The sequence below is a fragment of the Pangasianodon hypophthalmus genome, chromosome 9 (genome assembly GCF_027358585.1).
Source record: "Pangasianodon hypophthalmus isolate fPanHyp1 chromosome 9, fPanHyp1.pri, whole genome shotgun sequence".
Taxonomy (NCBI): Eukaryota; Metazoa; Chordata; class Actinopteri; order Siluriformes; family Pangasiidae; genus Pangasianodon; species Pangasianodon hypophthalmus.
Genome location: NC_069718.1, coordinates 10,580,859 through 10,601,262, shown reverse-complemented (window position 1 = coordinate 10,601,262; position 20,404 = coordinate 10,580,859). Strand labels below are relative to the sequence as shown.

At 38.2% G+C, this 20,404-nt stretch overlaps 1 protein-coding gene across 1 annotated transcript; it reads left to right on the top strand.

Moving 5' to 3' along the window:
* The first annotated feature begins 202 nt into the window (after nt 1–202).
* On the top strand, nt 203–18,959 carry smyd5 (SMYD family member 5). Its single transcript, XM_034307319.2, has 13 exons — nt 203–340; nt 685–793; nt 1,282–1,421; nt 4,249–4,370; nt 5,092–5,161; nt 5,352–5,456; nt 5,556–5,618; nt 6,892–6,962; nt 8,606–8,712; nt 8,940–8,996; nt 9,110–9,204; nt 11,219–11,289; nt 13,690–18,959. Exons 1-13 carry the CDS (start codon nt 248–250, stop codon nt 13,826–13,828), a joined length of 1,242 nt encoding a protein of 413 aa, XP_034163210.2. The 5' UTR covers nt 203–247; the 3' UTR covers nt 13,829–18,959.
* The last annotated feature ends 1,445 nt before the right edge of the window (nt 18,960–20,404 follow it).

Here is a 20,404-nt window from a genome sequence, read left to right as displayed (position 1 = left end):
CCCGGGCACGCCCCTCCTCTCTCACTAATATGCACTGTGAATGTAATTTAATTTTTTTAGAAAGAAAATGTAGAAACTTTTAGAAAATGTAAATTTTAGAAAACATACCTAAACCAATTTAATTCTTATTTGCACCTATAAAATAAAATGCCCGTATGTATTTATGTTTGACGTCAACACGCATCGAAGAAGAAAGCGTCCAATTGGATAACCTCACAGAGGTCAAAGGTGACACGCAATTTCCAACATGGCGGCCCCCTTGGATGACATGTTTTCACGATGCGTTGATCCCGGTAAAACTGCTAACTGCGTGGAAGTCCGATTTATCGACAATGTCAAGGTGTGTATCTGTAATAAAATGGCTTAATAATTGCATTCTTTAATTTTTGCCACGCGGTTAATTTTAGATAAATATCTATCTGCTCCTAGATATTTCATACCGGAGAGCTCTAGTTACTTTTCTAAATATAACGCTACATTTTTGGTCAGAATATGGCACCAGTCACATGCCAATCAATGATATTGTTATTAATATGGTAGTTTTGTAGTTATATTGGTGATTAAAGCCTTTGATAGGCTGCTGGTTGCATTTAACAAGAAGGTGGCACTTGGTCGAGACGCCCTAAAGCAGGCCTGAGATACACAGCATTAACTCTTAACACTCTTTCTGTGTCCATCTTTCAGGGTAAAGGGCTGTTCGCCAAGAGACCTTTCAAAAAGGGCGAGACCATCTTTACTGAGCGTCCCCTTGTGTCTGCTCAGTTCTTGTGGAATGCTTTGTACAAGTATAAAGGTGAGCAGTGTTGTGTTAATCAGCATCGAATCAGTTGCCTCAGGAAGTCCCATACATGAATACAAACACTGAGGCATGACAGTGTGATGTTCTTCCTCATTACATCTTCTTCTTCATTAGTGATCGCGCGTTTTCCATTTTTGATATCAAAGCTTTGTCAACATGTAACACCGACTGATCCAGTATCTAATAAAGCAGCAGTCGTTCAGCCCTGAAACCGATATTCAGTATTAGCTCTATGCATCATGTTTGATTATCTCATTGATAATGATATATAGTGTCTTGCGTAAGTGTTACATCTTTAAAATGTTAGCTGTATTGTGTAAATCATATATTTATTATTTCATTTTAGTTCCAAACAGCACTACAAAATGTGGAATTGTTCAGGGGGTGAATACTTACGCAAGGCACTGTGTGTGTGTACAAAAATATAAGTGGGAGTTCTATGTGCTGGAGTAGTTTTGTGAATCAGTCTCTCCTTTCTGTAGCGTGTGAGTACTGTCTGCGTGCTCTGGAGACGGCAGAGGAAAACGCACGCAGGCTCAGTGGTCTACCTGCCCTCGGTCTGCCCCGTCCTGAGCTGTGTAAGGTTCGGCCCGAGCTGCACCAGGCCTGCCCACACTGCCAGGTAACACACGCCTCGTCGTCACTCATCCAAATGCCATCCTCAACCAGTTCTTATCATGTGCTTTATATTCAATCTCGGCCTCTCTGTGAAGATTTATCCACGTCATTTAGGATGCCTTCAACTATCAAGTGTTAAGACAAGGCAATGAGACTAGTTATAATCTTATAAGATGTTTCAGTTCTCCTCAGATGTGGTCCATTACAAATTTGATTATTCTGTTTCAAGAAGTCATTACATGCTAATATGACAAATACAGACTGTTATGAGATTATTACTACTTCTTCTTCTTCGTATTATTATTATTATTATTATTATTATTAGTAGTAGTAGTAGTACTAGTAGTAGTAGGATATTTTGAGTACACCTATGACCTCTAAAGCTCAGAACATGTACAGTAGTTAGAGGTGGTATGCCAAAGCATCTGTTATATTTGTCTTTTTTAAACAATACACAGTATCTAGCTATGTTTCAATTCAGATGTTTTGCAATTTTAAGTATGTTTCCATAAAGTCAGCAAAAGAAAATGTGAATAAGTCTGTGTTTCCTTCACGTGCAAATCCTGACAATGACGTAAAGGTGATTAGAGAGTGTATACTGTGTCTACTGTGTGTGGAAAGAAAAGAGCACCAGACAGCTGTGTAATGGAAAGATTTGACGTTCAAGCGTCTTCAGGAGCCGCTTTATCCTGGTCAGGTTCACTGTGATGTTTGATGTCACTTTTGTTATTTAAATCAAGAAATACTTTTGTTTCTTCATGCAACTCGCGGAAAAGAGAAGGAATTCGCATTACTATTAAATACACTGATCAGCCATAACATTAAAACCACATGACTAATATTGCATAGGTCCCCCTTGTGCCGCCAAAACATCTCTAATCCCTCGCGGTATGGATTCCACAAGACCTCTGAAGGTGTGCTGTGGTATCTGGTACCAAGACGTTAGCAGCAGATCCTTTAAGTCCTGTAAGTTGTGAGGTGGGTCCTACATGGATCAGACTTGCAGTGTGGCAGGGTGCATTATCTAGCCGAAAGAGGCCACTGCCATCAGGGAATACCGTTGCCATGAAGGGGTGTATTTGGTCTTTAACATTGTTTAGGTAGGTGGTACAAAGTTTCCCAGCAGAACATTGCCCAGAGCATCACACTGCCTCCCCAGCTTGCCTTCTTCCCATAGTGCATCCTGGTGCCATCTCTTCTCCAGGTAAGTGACACACACGCACGCGTCCGTCCACATGATGTAAAAGAAAATGTGATTCATCAGACCAGGCTGCCTTCTTCCATTGCTCCATGGTCCAGTTCTGATGCCAGTGTGCCCATTGTAGGAGCTTTCGGTGGTGTACAGGGGTCAGCATGTGCACTCTGACCGGTCTGCGATGCACTGTGTGTTCTCACACCTTCATAGCGACCATTAACTTTTTCAATTTGTGCTTCCCACACCACGCCATTGCTACACTCCCTCCACTGGCTTCCTGTAGCTGCCCGCATCAGATTTAAAACACTGATGATTGCCTACAAAGCCAAAAACGGACCAGCACCCACATTTCAAAGCACTTATCACACCTCGAGCGCCACCACGCTCCCTCCGATCCTCTAGCACTGCTTGACTGGTCCCTCCATCTCTCAGGGTACAAGGAAGGCATGCATTGAGACTCTTCTCTGTTCTGGCACCAAGGTGGTGGAATGAACTTCCCCTAGATGTCCGAACAGCTGAGTCACTGGCAGTCTTCAAACGACGTCTAAAGACTTACCTCTTCATAAAATACTTAAATTAGCACTTTCACCAAAAAAAATGGTATTCCTAGTTTGTGACCTAGTGAGCCAATATCAGAATGTATTTTTGATAGACTTCAAAGCACTATTGTAAGTCGCTCTGGATAAGGGCGTCTGCCAAATGCCATAAATGTAAATGTGATGTAAATGCTTCAGTAGCTGTTCTGTGGGATCAGACAAGATGGGCTAGCCTTCGCTCCTCACGTGCATCAGTGAGCCTTTGATGCCCATGACCTTGTCACCTGTTCACCGGGTGTCCTTCCTTCCTTGTACCACTTTTGGTAGGTACTAACCACTGCATACTGGGAACACCCCACAAGGCCTGCTGTTTTAAAGATGCTCTGACCCAGTCATCTAGCCATTACAATTTGGCCCTTGTCAAAGTCACTCTGATCCTTACGCTTGCCCATTTTTCCTGCTTCCAACACATCAACTTCGAGAACTGACTGTTCACTTGCTGCTTAATATATCCCACCCCTTGACAGGTGCCACTGTAAAGAGGTACTCAAAGTTATTCACCTATCAGTGGTTTTAATGTTATGGCTGATCAATGTATATCTACATACAGAGCTGAAACGTGAATTATGTCTCCTACATCATTATTTTACCCTTTAACGATATACTAAATTTTCCACCTAAGAGAGTTGTAAAAAACTTTTTTTTTTTTTTTTTTAATATTTACATTTTTTAAGGTTTTCTATTCAGTTTTTTATTTACATGCTCAAGATTCATAAACCCTATCATGTCACAATATCTAGATTTGATGTTGAAGTTAGAACACACCAGCAAAACAGCAGTGCTACCATGAGATTTAAAAAAAAAAAAAAACTGTAAGTAAAAAAAATCTATCTAAAGTGGGGGGGCAACAAATTTTAACATCTAGAGCATCAGCCACCTCAGTTTAGTATGACTGTCTTTACCCATCATGCTCCTGCATTGCAGCTTACTGTGTGTAATTTATCATAATAATAATAATAATAATAGGTCTATAGCAGTAGACATATTATTATTATTATTATTATTGGTCATCACTGTGTTGCATTTGCTGCCTTCTGTAGGTGATGTATTGTAGCAGCGAGTGCAGGCAGGCTGCGTGGGATCAATATCACCAGGTCCTGTGTCTGGGGCCTTCACATAATGATCCTGATCATCCAGTCAACAAGCTGCAGGAAGCATGGAGGTGAGACACTGAAGACTCTCAAGTATCTGCTATAATCTTGTCCATGAAGGTATTCAGTTAGTTATTTTGTGTCTCTTGGCTGTAAATCTATTCAAAGCAAACAAAGATGTAAGTAAGAAACTGATGTGAACTCATGAAGTCTCTCAAAATGTTTTAAAAATAAAATTAAAATACTCCAGATGCATAGACTTGCTGCTATGAGACATCCATTATGATTAGGACTGCACAAGTGATCATAATCACAATCACATTTTTTCCCCCGAGTTGTTTTTCCAATTAAACATAATCGGCTGCATTAGATACTTGACTAACATTACATATTGGTCTTTATTAATCTGATGTATTAATTAAATTTGCGTCTAAATGTGTTTTTATATGCAAGACCAGCTCTGGTAATTTCACCATTAAAGACTAGGATTATTTTGATTAAAAATGTGTATATACATAAAAAAAAAAAAAGTTAAGGCTTATAATATAGGCTGACAATGTGAAAGAAAATGTAATTTTGTGTTGAATTAAAAGTGACAAAATGATTTTGTTCCTACTTTGGTAAAATAATAATGATAATTTTTTTTTTAATTGAGCAAATATGATCATAAACATTAAGCATATACTGATTTAAAAACATGGTATCATATACTTTGTAAAACTTAAAATGTAAATAAATTGTTTTAATGTGTTTGTGTGTGTGTGTGTGTGTGTGTGTGTGTGGTGTGTTTAGGAGTGCACATTATCCTCCAGAAACCTCCAGCATCATGCTAATGGCCAAAATGGTTGCTGTTATCAAGCAGGTGTTTGTCTTTCTCCCTAAAAGCTAAGTCAGAGTAATATCTCTGATTGTGGAAGTATATTTGGAGAGGGGTTTTTGGCTGAGTGCTGAGAATGGCTTTTGCTAGATAATTAATCCATTTGCTTCCTAATTTTAAACTTTTCCTTCAGTACTTGTTTTGGCTGATGTTTTTTGTTTTCCCTGTTTATTAGGCTCAAGACAAGGGGCGCTGGCAGAGGCTGTTTTCCCACTTTTGCAGCCGTGCAGCCAACGAGCAGGAGGAAATAGCACACAAATTGCTAGGAGAGAAGTTCCAGGTATAAATAAACAGGCTGTTAATTTATTCGTGTGTGTGTGTGTGTGTGTGTGTGTGTGTGTGTGTGTGTGTTTTAACAGTTTCACTTTTTTCACCCCAGGGCCAGCTGGCTTTGCTGCGTAACCTTTTTACTACAGCACTCTATGACGATCACCTCAGTCAGGTCAGTGTATAGACGACTGACGACTGTTATTCACATCAGTAGATATCCAGCTCATAAACAAATGTACAGAATCTACTTTTTAGTGGCTAATGAACTTATTTACAGTAAAGAACTCACACTTGCTTTGAGTACAAACAAGACCTTAGACAAATAAATATATAAAAAAAATTTAAAGGAAGCATTTATTAATTACTGTGGATAAATGGCTGTCTAATCCTTGATCTTGGATAAGATATAATATAAAAAAAAGATAATTAATGTCATGTGGAAAAGATTCAATTTTCCTTTTTCTTTTGATGGAACAAATTTGAAGTTTTTTTTTTTTTCTTTTAACAGTAGTTACATTTAAACACTACATCATTTTACTATGAAAGCCTGTAACATGAATAAGAACATAACATTACAGGCTTTCATATTCACTAACAGTGTAACGAATACAAAGACCTGTAATGTTAATGGCATAAGAACAGTAAAGGCCTGCAACGTAAATAACAGCATGATTAATATGAAAGCATGTAATGTAAATAGTGGTGTAACCAGTATGAAAGCCTGTAATAACTGCATAATGATTATAAGAGGATGTAATGTTAACAATGAGGTAACTGTTATAAAAGGATCTAACATTCACAGTGGGGTAACTGTTATAAAAGGACGTAACGTTAACAAAGAGGTAACTGTTATAAAAGGATGTAATGTTAACAATGGGGTAACTATTATAATAGGATCTAACATTCACAGTGGGGTAACTGTTATAAAAGGACGTAACGTTAATTAGTGGTGTAACGAAATTAAAGCCTGTAACATTAATAATGATTGCCAAATCCTATAGGATTAATAGCAGTGCAATGAAATGAAAGCCTATAACTTTTAGAACTGTACAGAAAACTATGAAGGCCTGTATCATAAATAATGGCTTAACTACTATAAAATGATGTAATATTAATAACGATGTAACACAATGCAAGCCTGTAAAAATTATAACAGCGTAACAGTTGTTAGTGTTAAAAACATGAAAGCCTGTAACGTTTAATGGTGTAACAACTGTAAAAGTATAATGATAATGCATAAAGATTAAAAAAGGATGTGACAATACCAGCATAAATATTGAAAAAGGGATGCAACATTAACAACAGTGTAACTTTTTTATAGAAAAAAGTTAATACCAGTGGAACGAAAATGAAAGGCTATAAGTGTAATGACATTAATAACATATCAATGCACACTTCATTATTTGATTAATGAACATTTATTTGATTGGTCCTCTGCTTTGCAGTGGTTCACTCCAGATGGCTTTCGCTCTCTTTTCGCACTCGTCGGGACCAACGGGCAGGGCATCGGCACCAGGTTAGATCCGTGTTACTATATACTTCTTCTGTCCTGTAATTCTCTTTTGAGAAGCAAATGAAATTCCCTCCAGGTTATTTATCTAACACACAGTGACCGCCCAGCTCCTGGAAAGCTTTAATCCTGTCTTGGAGTGTGATGACGTACTGCGATAAGGATATGTGAAACAGTGTTAGTTATACCATGGTGATATAAACAATGACATCACACACACACACACACACACAAAAACATACCCCATGAATCATGCTAAAAGATTTACAGTTAAAAGGAAAAGGAAATCAAAGAGAGTTACTTTCCTTATACTTTGGTGATGTACCAGCTTTAAAAAACCCAAAGTTGCATTTTTGTAATTGTATTATTTACATACAGAACAATAACATTCATGTTATTCTAACAGGATAAGTGCTGAAGACCAAAGATTTATTTTAAGGTGTTTTCAATAACGTTTATTAAATACCAATAATTCTAAGGCTGCCATTGCCCCTATTTGGACAAGATTAATTTTTACAAGGATGAAGAATCTTTACATGTTGTAATTGCCATGGTTCATATTACTTTGTCTGTATATCATTTACTGGGAACTTATTAGAAGCAAAAAGAAAATAAAGCTAATCAAAAGAAAGCGCCCTATCCTGCAGGCTGATTAAATGCACAAATATATTATTACAAACAATATTCTGAAAAAAATAATTCCCTCCATACTTTAGCTCAGTCCAAGCAGAACGCTAAGAAAGGAATACAACACTTTGGGGGCGTGCTGTTATAAATAATCAGCAACAGGGTCGTTACAGGTTTTGCTATGACAGCACTTCCAAAAGTCTTTTATTCCTCTTTTACCAGAAAAAAAACTTTGCAAAGGAAAGAATGTTTGTTTATTAATTTATTTATAATAATGAAATGCTGTACATCTTATCCATTTACAGTTACGTTTAATGTTGAGGAATGTCTACAAACACTAACGTATCACTTACACTATAGTAGTTCCCTCACAAGCCTCTCTCTTTTTTTTTTTTTTTTTTTTTTTTTTTTTTTTTTCCCCCCCTTTCTTTTCTTCCCCCCTCTCAAAGCTCATAAGAGGGAAAACCATTTGTCGTGTTTTCAAGAAACCTAAAAACTCTCTGTCCTGATGACTTTCCAGTCTGGGAAAACCTGTAGCTTTACCTCTGACTGTTACCAAGCGCTTATCCTTCCATAAAAGCTAAATAAAAATCTCCTCACAGAAAACTTCACCATATCAACAATTTTTTTACAATAACACATTTTATTTAAAATAATAAATATATTTATGTGGAGCAACCTCTGTACATATCCTTGTGTAACTTGCGTTTAATATAAACCTGGGATTTGACGGGTTGCTGTTACAGAAAACTCTGATCAATCAGAATCAAGACTTATTCTGTGGTATAATGAAAACTTTTTTTTGTTTTGCCAAGGTGTCCTCTCTGTTACCATAATGAATGATAGAGGAGACATTTTAACGCTTTCATAATAATCAGCATCATTGATTTAGAATTATGATTAAAATTTTTGGTCGTATCTATTATAGAAGTGTCCAGTGAGTATTTTCTCTTACCATGGTATAGTGTGACGTAGAAGTCACTCAGTTTCCATTCCTAATTTGCTGGTTGTTGTTCGTTCAGCTCCCTCAGCCAGTGGGTTCATGCGTGTGATGCACTGGAGCTTCCTCACCAGCAGAGGGAGCAGCTGGATGCCTTTATTGACCAGTTATACAAGGACATCGATAAAGGTCACTTTTCCTTCAAATACAGTATACACAGACACACACACACACACACACACACACACACACACACACACACCACTGTGCTGTAAATGTGAAAGGATCGAAGCACTCACTACTTGTGATTCCCATACTACGTTTAAAATGTATGTATTGATCTAGTGAAATGTGAAATAGGTTTGATGGATGAAAGGTTTTTCACAGACTGTCATTTCTTCATGCTCATCTTACAGAAACGGGAGACTTCCTCAACTGTGAAGGATCCGGTCTCTTCCTTCTTCAGAGCTCATGTGAGAATAACGCCGAGCATTTTTTCAGTTTTTGTCTCTTTACCGTACACAAATGTTATTGTAAGTGTAAAGACATCGAAAGGTCACTTCCAGTCATATGCTTTGTCGTCAAGGTAACCACAGCTGCATACCGAACGCGGAGGCGTCCTTCCCGGACAACAACTTCCTGCTTCACCTGAACGCGCTGAGTGACATCAGCCCTGGCGAGGTCAGAGGGGGGTGTGGCTTAACATGGGATATACTCCACCCTAAGGGATGTGGCATTCATTATCGAAAGCTTTGGTGGTTGTGTTGAGAGAATGAGGATGAGGCTTTCAGACAAAACTGCAGAGGCTTACTTCAGTGGTTGTTTTGCCAGATGTAGTGGGGAGTGGATATTTCTATCACAGATGTCCTATTTTTGTGCCTCTGAATGAAGGTTTATATGAAATTAGGGCTGGATTTTGTAAGGAACATTGTGTATTTATTAAAATCTCACATTACTGTAGCTCCTTGATCCTAGTGGATGTTTGTGAAGGATGACTCCTTAGCAAAAACTATTATTAGTTCAAAAAAATCATATTAGATTGCCAAGGAAACATCAATATAAACGACTCATTAAATAATGAATAGTTGTTTCTATTTTTACTCACAGACACTTGTGGGTGAAAGTCGTTCTTGATAAACGTGCTCTGTTTGTAATGTGTTACTGGTAGATTCTGAGCGAGATGGTGCATGTAGCCATGACTCACACGACCCATTCATTTCATACCTTTACTCATCATTTGTGTAAATTTGTGTCATTGGGAAATTTATATTTAGTTCATAGCTTTACACATTTAGGACAAATTTTTACAGCTTTCCGACATTATTTCTCACTTTTTCTCTTCTGCTGACCCATCATGCTTCAGGTGTGTGCATGAGGTCATGTGGTACGTCTGTGGTTATTGGTCATGAAGAGGATAATCTGGTTGCAAATGTTCTTGAGTCTAAATGCATTGAGAAGTGAATTGATCGCAGTTTTAATACCACCTGTGCCCTAAGCAACATTAGAATGGACAACAGTAGTGAAGAGTGAGAACACTGAAATTTTATCAGATTAATTATCATACAAAACTTTTCTCTCAACTTTGTCACTCTTATAATATAAGCATAATAATAATTCATGCCCACTTTATGAAAAACAGAAATTGAACATGAAAAAAAAAAAATCAACTTGCGGAGGCTAGTGAACAATAAACAACGCATATATATATAGTTTTGTTAAAAATATATATTTTTGATACTTTAATATATATAATATATAAAATAATATTACTTCATAATCATATCATTACATATATATATATATATATATATATATATATATATATATATATATATATATATATATATTTTAGATGTTCTTTGAATAAAAGTTGATTAAAGATTAGATTTCTCTCATGTCTTTAGTATGAGATTTAAGATAACCACAAAGGCATTCTTTTGCCAGGGGTGCCAATAATTTGGAACTGACTTTGTTGTATATCAACAAAGTTTTAGTAATAGAAAGTTATCATTATATCATTAAATATGTTACACTAAATATTACAGTGCTACACAACAAAAAATAGTTCACCGTTCAAAAGTCTTCTACTGAGAATGATTTAATTAAATCGCTATCAAAGTAATTTATATGTTTATAGACTCATGTAAATGAACCTCATGTTGAGCAAATGTTTGACTAATTGCAATTAAAATTTTTATCTAGAAAGGTAATGATGGTTCATTTTTTGTTAATTAATTGGGCGATGATTCTATAATTGTGAGTACGATAAGAAAAATGCTTAAAGGAAGCAGATGTTTGCTGTTAATAGGTTTTTGTCTCTTGGTTTTTTTTTTTTTGGTTTTTTTTTTCTCTCCTTCCCTCTTTCAGTATCCAAATTTTGAATATTATACCCTGATTATGATATTTTTTGCACTGATTAGATGGGGCATGTCAGACAGATGTGCTGTGATGTTTTTTTCTTACATCCTCCAACTTACAAGATTAAAACCACCATTCAGTGTGAGTCAGATCAGATCAGAGCCAAATAAATGCATCTGTGTTCTTGGCTTATAATCGAGCCATAACCGAAGTCTGAAGACTGTGGAAATCTCTTTATGGCTACTCATCACCTGAGTTAACTTTGTAGTTCCAAAGCTAGTTGGTAATTGACTGTAACTCTGTTCTCATTAAAGTCTTTATTTTCGGCGCTCTGTAGGAAATCTGCATCAGCTACTTGGACTGTTGCCAACGAGACAGGAGTCGTCATAGCAGGCACAAGATCCTGAGGTAATGATTGCTACAGCTTGTTTAAGAATTTGTACGTGCCTCCAGAAGGGATCAATTCCAGTGCAGCGGCTTTGTGCTAGTGAGAGCAGAGGAACAGGGATTAGTGCTGGACCTCTGCTCTTTATTGATCATCTGCCTATTTATTGACTGTTTATGTGATGGAGGAAAATAAGGCAAGTTTGCTTGGAAATTCCATTTTATTTAAGGCATATTCAGTTTCCCCCCCGCGAGACGTCTCGCTTCGACTTCAAACATCGCTGCCGACGTCTCCAGCTGTGGAGCTCAAGCAAAAGCTGACTGCTTTATTACTGATGCTTCATGTGTTTGCAGGTTTTCTGAGACCTTCAGAAAGTATCAAGTTGCACTAAATTAGAAATGCATTCTTGCTCGTGTGATGTTTCTCAATCGAATAAACTGTGTAGCAGTGGATACTAAAAGCATCACTTTGCTTTAGTATGCACTCATTTAGCACCCGAATGAGTGTAACCACTGTCTCCAGGGTGGACAAATCATAAATTCATTAGCTATGTTCTCATAAAAGATATTGGCTAGCATCTTTATTTTCTCTCGATATGTTTAACCACGAGGTGAATGTTACTTATAGCAGGAGAGTTATAGGACAGCTTTTTTTGTTTCTTACTCATTTGCTTTTGCTAAAAATCCTTCTATAATCCGCCAACTTGAGCCTCAGCAGATGTGTGTAGTACAGCAGGTGATGGGATTCGGAACGAGTAGCACACAATATATTTACAGCATTGAGGAAGCATATTACATTGTGGAGACCTGACCAGCACACCCGTATGTGTTTGATGAATATCTCATTCCAGATTTAGTCCCCCTTTGCTGTTATAATAACCTCCACTCTTCTGGAAAGACTTTCCACTAGATTTTGGAGCGTGGCTGTGGGATTTGTGTTCATTCAGCTACAAGAGCATTAGTGAGATCAGGCACTGATGTTGTTGAGGAGGTCTGGGGTGCAGTCAGGCAAACCATGTCTTCATGGAGCTTGCTTTGTGCACAGGGGCATTGTCATGCTGGAACAGATTTAGGCCTCTTAGTTCCAGTGAAGAGAAATTGTAATGATACAGCATATACAGACTTCTATACAATTGTGTGCATCCAACTTTGTGGCAACAGCTTTGAGAAGAACCACATATGGGAGTGATTGTCAGGTGTCTATAAACTTTTGGGCAAATATTGTACCAAATGAAAAGTTTTTGCAAAAGTCAATCAGGAGTAGGGTTTATTTGTTTTTTTTCCATGCAACTATGAATAAAAAACAAAAAAGAACAGTTCAGACATGAAATCTGCTTGTCCCAGGTGCCCAGGCTACTGATGTCTATTTCTGTTCTCCACACCTCCTTTAAAAAGACTTTGAAATTAAGGTTTTACTAAGCCTGGTGATATGATAAGATCTTGATATCTTCAAATTCTGCCACGACACAGCTTTCTGAGATATCTTGTGTAGTGTCAGTACATTTGGGCATCATTATCATTGGGAGATCACAAGTTCAAATCCCAGTGATGCCGCCACCACCACCACCCCCCGTGGCCCCAAAATTCAGCTAGTTTGGAAAATTTGCCTGTGCTCTGTGGGTGGGGAGGATGGCATTCCTCTCTCCTGTCAGTGAGAGTAACACTAGTCAGTCTTTGGCATCTGTCATGTACACGGAAGAGGGCAGTTGGCTGTGCTGTGATGGTTCATGAGCAGCAGTTTGAGAAGATGCGGAGACAGACCTGCACGTGTCTCAGAGGAAGCATGTGCTAGTCTTCACCCTTCTCAGTTGGTAGCTGTCATACAATAGAGAAGAACTAGCTAGTGGGTAGGAATTCACAATTACCAAAATTGTTTTAAAAAAAAAAAGGGTAACAATAAAAAAAAAAAGGGTGCAAAAATATCAGTACCCTCAGTACACTTCCTGGTTAAAACCTTTCTTTCAGTATTAGACTCCACATATATGGACCATTTTTCTGTTTTTGAAAAGAAAGTGTGTGTGTGTGTGTGTGTGTGTGTGAGAGAGAGACAGAGAGAGAGAGAGAGGGACAGAGAGTGTGTGAGGACACAATTTGACATTTTCTTTGAGTTAATGGTGAGATAGAAGATGGAAATAATAATCCTAGCCACTCAACTTTGCATAAAAAGATAAAAAAAAAAAATTGTCATAAAATATGAAGAAAAAAAATCTGTCCGTGGGTCAGAAAATGTCAAATCTGAGTCCCCTGTTTTCAGGGCAGTAGGTGTCTGATCCTGATCGTATCAGATCCTTTCATCTCAACTTAAAACTTTCCAAAGAAGCCTCACTGGAATTCTCTCTTTTTTTTAATATTGTATATGAGGATACCTGCAGAACTCCTGAAAATGCTACAGACATTTTGTCTTTTCTCGTGTCACTCTTTCAGAGAGAACTACCTGTTTGTGTGCTCGTGTCAGAAGTGCATGGCCCAGATGGATGATGCAGATGTGACCTCAGAGGACGAGGACGAGGCGGAGGGAGAGACAGAAGGGGACGAGATGGAGGACGAGATGACGGACGTGTGATGACGATCGGGTTTTGGGTTTCACCATTTCCCCCATTTCATGCCTGTCTTTTTGTGGACGATTACACTTTCATATCATCATAAAGAAAAGCACTCAGGTCGCCATAACGAACCTGCAGCGCTGTTCATGCAATAGGAGAGTAAGCTCTTGGCTATGCAAAGTGTTTTGTCTCACTTTTACACCTTTAATTACCATCACATTAGTGGTGCCAAGAATGCTTCCATTTCCATTTTTTCCAGACTGATCTATTCCACCTTGATATAAAAAAATTCAGATTATAACATATTTCATCTATGCACTGACATTTTTGATACATTATGATGCTCTAACACAGCATGAAGTCTTTCAAAGACAAAATAATCCACATTTCATCAGCCTTTCTGGACTGTAGACACAACAAACAGCCATGCGATGTCTTCACCAATATTTTAGTTTGCTTGGCTCAAAAAAAAAAAAAAAAAAAAAAAATAGTGTCTGCTTTTGCTTGGAGCAGGTAGGGTGTGCTTAACCTCCTTAAACTCTCAGAGTCTGTCAGCTGCTCCAGAGTTATATTCCTCAATCTCATAACTACTGTGCCCTCCAGTATTATTGGCACCCTTCATAAAAATGAACTAAAATGATTGTATAAAAAAGAACCTTACACACAGTAATTCAAAAATTCCACTCAAACAATAGGAAGAGCTATTTGTCTTTGTTATGACTCTACAGAATCTTTTAAATAAATGCAAACCAATTATCATTCTTAATTTTTTCCCCTGTATCTCAGTCCCCCAGGAACTCTGTTGTTCCCTTTAACCATGTCTTGTTTCCCTGGGGTATAAATAGTATGTTGCACACACAAATTTGTTAAATCCCTAACATAAAATCCCGTAGTCATCAATTACCACTGGGAAGAAACCAAAGAACTTAAACCCAAAGGTGACAAATGGTTGTTACTTTGCACAAATCAGGTAACGGATATAAACCATATAAGCAGTTAGCAATGCAATTAAGTGCAATTAAGGCCATAAGAAAAAGTTTCATGTGTCTGAAAGTGTTTTAAATTATCCAGGAATTGGACCCCCATACACACTGTCTCCCCACACTGTGATGTGGATGGTGAAGGAAGGAAAAAGTGCCCAAAGATCACAGTAGCATTGCTTTTATTTTTTGTGGTTGTCAATTTCAGTGTTTAGAAGTGTTATGAGAAAAAAGCCCTTCGTAATATCCTTCTACAAGTGCTTCGTAATATCTTTCTACAAGTGCTTCCAACCTTGTAAGATATTACAGGAAGAGACTCCGTGCTGATATTCTCTCTAGGACAGGAGTCACAAAATATTAATTGTAAGGCTTCTGGTCATTTTAAACATGTGTTATTCTTTTTATGTATTAATTTTAGCTCATGTTTTTAAAATGGAAGGTGCCAATAATTATGGAGGACACTGTACGTTCATTTCCTGCTCGTTTCAACGTAGTTATTGAATAACAAATTACTAATAGAATTTCTGCCAAATGCCATAAAGTAAATGTAAATGAATAACTCATTAAATAGTATGCCTTAAGATAAATAGCTGAACAATAAGCCAGGACGTTAAGGGGTTTATCAATTAGACATCACAGTAAACAATTTCAGTTCTGCCAGTGCCAACAATCTGGACGAGTCTGTGGTTCACAGCAGGTCTTAGCTAATCTACAGTTATGTTTCAGGTATGCAGCATTAGTTTCACTACATCAACTGCCAGGCAGATGCATTTTGCCTCGGGATTATGTTTTTGATGTTGAGCGAGGACTCACCACGGCGTCGCGGGAGGTAGGAAAACACCGCTGATTGCATTTTCCATTTTCAGCACTTAATAGTCATCGTGTGCTTATGAAATTCGCATTGGAACATTCAGACTTTCTCCCTATCGTGCACAGTGTTCTTGACAAATCCTGTCAGTTTCAACATCATGCCAGAACAATTCAACATCGAAAGCAGCAGATGCTGAATTAACATAACTGGATATCTTCGAAATGCAATAATAATCATGTGACAGTTTAAGCTTGCTCAGTACGTGAAATGAAACGTTTCTTGAATAATTTTGGAGCGTCAGTGCTTTTTATCTTACTGAAACCACAGACCAAATAATGAGTAGATTAGCATTCATTAGTGCAACATCCGCCTTGTTGATATTTATACACACACATACACACACTTTCTATTTGTTCTGCCGTCAGGACTTGAGCAGATAACTTCTCAGAGCCTGAGTTCTGAACTGCAGTTAGGTTTTGCTTCAGCTATCACAATGAATACTGTTTCTATGGACACATCCCTGAGACATTCAGGATGGTGACACTTAAGGACAGAGACTTGTGCTATATGATGCATGCATAAGCTGTTCATAACAGATGACAACAAACTGACATTAGCACTTATAAAGGCATCAGCCTGTTGTGTAAAGTTGACACAATACCTGAGTAAAGTGAATTAAGATTGATGCAAGGTTGCGGGTTGAGGCAACATAGGAGGTGACATGACTTGTGTTATAGTGTTATAAAGTGTTATAAAACAACCTCAGTTGATTTGGGTGTAGCTTGAATCAGTGGCATCTTGTTCATAGGGGCAAGTGGAGCAGAGCCACGCCATTAAAACCGCCTGCCTAATATTGTGTTGTCTCACTGGTTCACCAGTTGTCCTTCCTTGGACCCCTTTTTTAGGTACTAACCACTGCATACCGGGAGAACCCCATAAGACCTGCCATTTTGGGGATGCTCTGCCCCAGTTGTCTACCCATCACAGTTTGGCCCTTGTCAAAGTCACTGAGATCCTTAGGCTTGCCCATTTTTCCTACTTCCAACAAACGAACTTCGAGAACTGACTGTTCACATGATGTCTCATATATCCCATCCCTTGACAGGTGCCATTGTAACGAGATAATCAATGTTAATCACATCACCTGTCAGTGGTTTAAATGTTATGGCTGATCAGTGTATCTCAGCTGTTTAACAAATGTTGATCTTCATAAAGTCCTCATTCATAAGTCCATATATTTTAAATTACATAGAAATTTGCAAGTGCGATATTGCTTTTATACAACAGTTCTATAGACAAGAAGTGAATACTGAGTAAGTGACATTTTGGACACTATATGCCCAAATGTTTATTTTTACTCTGCTAGGAGAAATAGATTCCGAAGAAGCCGCACTCACTTTATTGCTGGCTAGTTAGGTCGCGTTGATCTGTACATTTCCGCTAAAGGTGCTTCCGGTACAATTGGCGTCCCTTCTTACTTTTCATTTTCAGCTGACAAGCTTTCATATTTCAAGCCACAACTAATATTCCTGAAAAGGACTATTTGCCACATCCACTGATGATGTTGCTAACACTACTGGTTTCGAACTAGGAAGTAGAATTTTATGTGGTGAACACAGACGAGCGGAGTGATACACACAGTGAAATGTCCCAGTGTTGGAACGCAGCTCGACCAATCAAATTAGTGAACTGGTGCTAACTGTTGCATAATGAAAGATGTATTGCAAAAACTGCATGAAGGAAAAGTGGATTAATGAGTGGATAATGGCCATACACCAGAAATGTGTGTACGCCATGGTGACCTTGTTTCTGATGCAAAAGCTGAGGAAGAAATAAGAAAAACATGAATATGTATTTACCCTTTTTTATGGCTTTTGAGATGTAATTGGGCTGGAAATTTTTGAAACTTTGCAACCCTGGTTAATGGTGACAGGAAACATACCTGGTGTATTGAACACAGTTGAACTAAGGTACAGCTAAATCCACTGAAAACAAGCTGCTAGACTGTATCCTGAATGGCTGTATGTTGTCAATTCTTTAATTCCTATTACAGTGTTACTCTAAAAATTCACTAGATAGTAGCCTATAGTAGCCCAAGTCAAGTGTGATAGCCTCTCGATTTTGTTTGATGCTATGTTGTTGTTAACGTCGTCCTGCCCCATCAAAATACATGGTCACGACCCTCTGCAAAATTGACATGACAGTTGGTGTCTGTCGAAATACGCCTTCAAGAAGCTTTAAACAGGCTTATGTTAGATGTCATGAACTGTTCACAGAGGCGTTATGTAGCCTTATGAGCCATTGTTACTTTAGCCGTCTGAGTAGCCCAACTACTTTTATATATCTTTATCTTTCTCAAAAAAATTTTTTAGTTTGGTCTGTGGTACAAAAAACATTTACAGACAACTTTATTAAATGATTGATAGATGTAGCCCATTGATCAGTTTCCACAGTAATCAGATTGGGTTTCAACAGGTTAAGAAGATGTAAAATGTTTTAGCTTCAAACCCTCTGTTTGGACAGTGTAATAAAAAGTGGAGAATTTTTGGAACTCCATGTACATATACATGCTGCATCTGCAAACAACATCTTGGCTGAAAGCCTCTGGTTGTTATTTTTGGCAAATGGGGTGTAATGTGAGCCCAGCATCCTGTAAGAGGACAAAATAGGAAGAGATATGAAGGAGGAAGTAGGGACACCTGGGGCCGTGTCTGAGAGGAATAACCTCTGAGCTCAGGCCAACAGAGTCTCGCTGGCAGAGTGGCCTGCTGTGAATGCAGCCACACAACGGCGTCCCTTCAACATGGCCACATGGCCGTGTGAGAGGGGTCGAAGTGCCTGCCCTGGGAGGAAAGAGCCCGATAGAGATGCCCGATTGAAGATGGAGGAGGGGGGTCGGCTGCAAGCACACAACTTGAATGAAGCACAGTTATAATGACTGAGAAAAAGGAGCTTTTATTCTATCAAACTGAGGCCATGAGGAATCCGCATTTACATTTGTAAATGAGCTTTGAGTGTAAAATAGTAGCAATGAAAACAAGCCACATTATGATTATTACAAACTCACGCAGGGCAAATGAAAGAATCCAATTTGCATCTTATGATTAAAAAGGTTGGATCTTGTTTAAGCATATTTGATATTCAGAGGTGAAACTTGCCTGCATTTATGAAAGAGAGCAATTCTGGTTTAACATTTGGTTGTTTACAGTTTGGCACAATGCTAATAGCTCTCATTTGAGCGCTCCAGTTGACTTGCACACAGCATGTTTGCATTTTTGCGATTGCTTATTACTACATTAACTCCTGTCATTCAGCCCATGTTTCAGTGAAACAACACCAATAAAGACAAGTGCAAAATTCCTTCGCTCGGCGGTGTGCTGTTCTCTGTTGTGACATGACGTTCTGTTCCTTGAGGGCGTTTCATTGTGTTGAAATGCTTTTTTACCCCCATTTTATGTTGTATTCTCTATGTTGTGTACCCTGCTTGCTCAAAAATAGGTCATAATACTTACTGAAATCCTGCAGTCCCCTGTGGAGGACCTTTTCTAAAGCTAGCTGACACAAGATAGATGGATGGATGGATGGATGGATGGAGGAGTTTTGAGAGGATTGTTATCCCATAAAATGTGTACACAATCAATTTGACTACAGGTATATATAACATTACTTTATATAACATTACATTAACATTAAAGTTATTTGAGAAACAGGTAGATGGATGAAAATAGTAGCAATAACCATTTTAACAAATTTCCTATCATGTCATGTTTTTCTCCAGTGAGTAGGACTGGGAGTTGATAACAAAGAGTCAATTCTCTGATTCTCTGAGTCAACTCTTAATGCGTAGTTTGTGAGTGAGTCAAACATCCCATTCAAACTTCTTCCTATTCGAAGAAATCTATCAATTTCTGTAGCTCTCAGGTAATAAACAGAAATAGTGAAGTGAAAGTACAAGGCACTTTTACTGTTTTCAGTGTGATCATTTGAGTTGTCCCTAAAGTTGGTGGGAAATGAACTAAAAACCCAAGTTCTGTTGTTTCATGTTTGAGCCAAGTCTCGTTTTTGAAAATATGGTGGAAAGTGCCAGATAACATGGGTCTTCTCAGTTCTGTTATGAAACACTAAGCCCGAAAATTACTTCAAGTAGCATCGAGCTCTGTTATTAAATGCATAAATGGAGTGTGAGAGAGCTGTGGTTTTAACCTCGTGACACACAGTGATGTAAGCTTATTTGTATACCACAGTCGCCACATTTGTATGTATAACAAATGAGTGACCTGGTTCGTTGGGAAAGTTTTCTCAAGTTGAAATGCACGACATGTGGAAGCAGTCAGCATTAAACCATCCAGATCAGTTGCTCGAAAGCCCTCGAGCTGAAGCCATAAACCTGTATGATGGACTGCTCCTGCCCAGATGGCCTGATGGAGAGCTCGTTTGCTCCGTTTTCCCCAGAACCCAGTCGAAATAAACACTGAGTCTGCAACGCTATAATTCCAGTATAAATGTCCTGCAGTTCAGTAACACCGTTTCACGTTCAGATGGAACGTTCTAATTTTCTGGAAAGTTCAACAAACCATTTCCCTTAGTGCAAGTGAAATGGTAGATATTTGTCAAACGGGTCCTCAAAAGAAAAAGACTCACCTGCATTATATGGAGCTCTCTTTGCACAAAGCATTTCACACTGTTCAACAATGAATACCAGGCATGTATCTGAACTACCACTATTTTTTATATGCAGATATAACAAACTAAGCCACATGTGGGGTTCTTTGAGCTATTTGTTCCCAGCAGCAATTGTTCTGCGT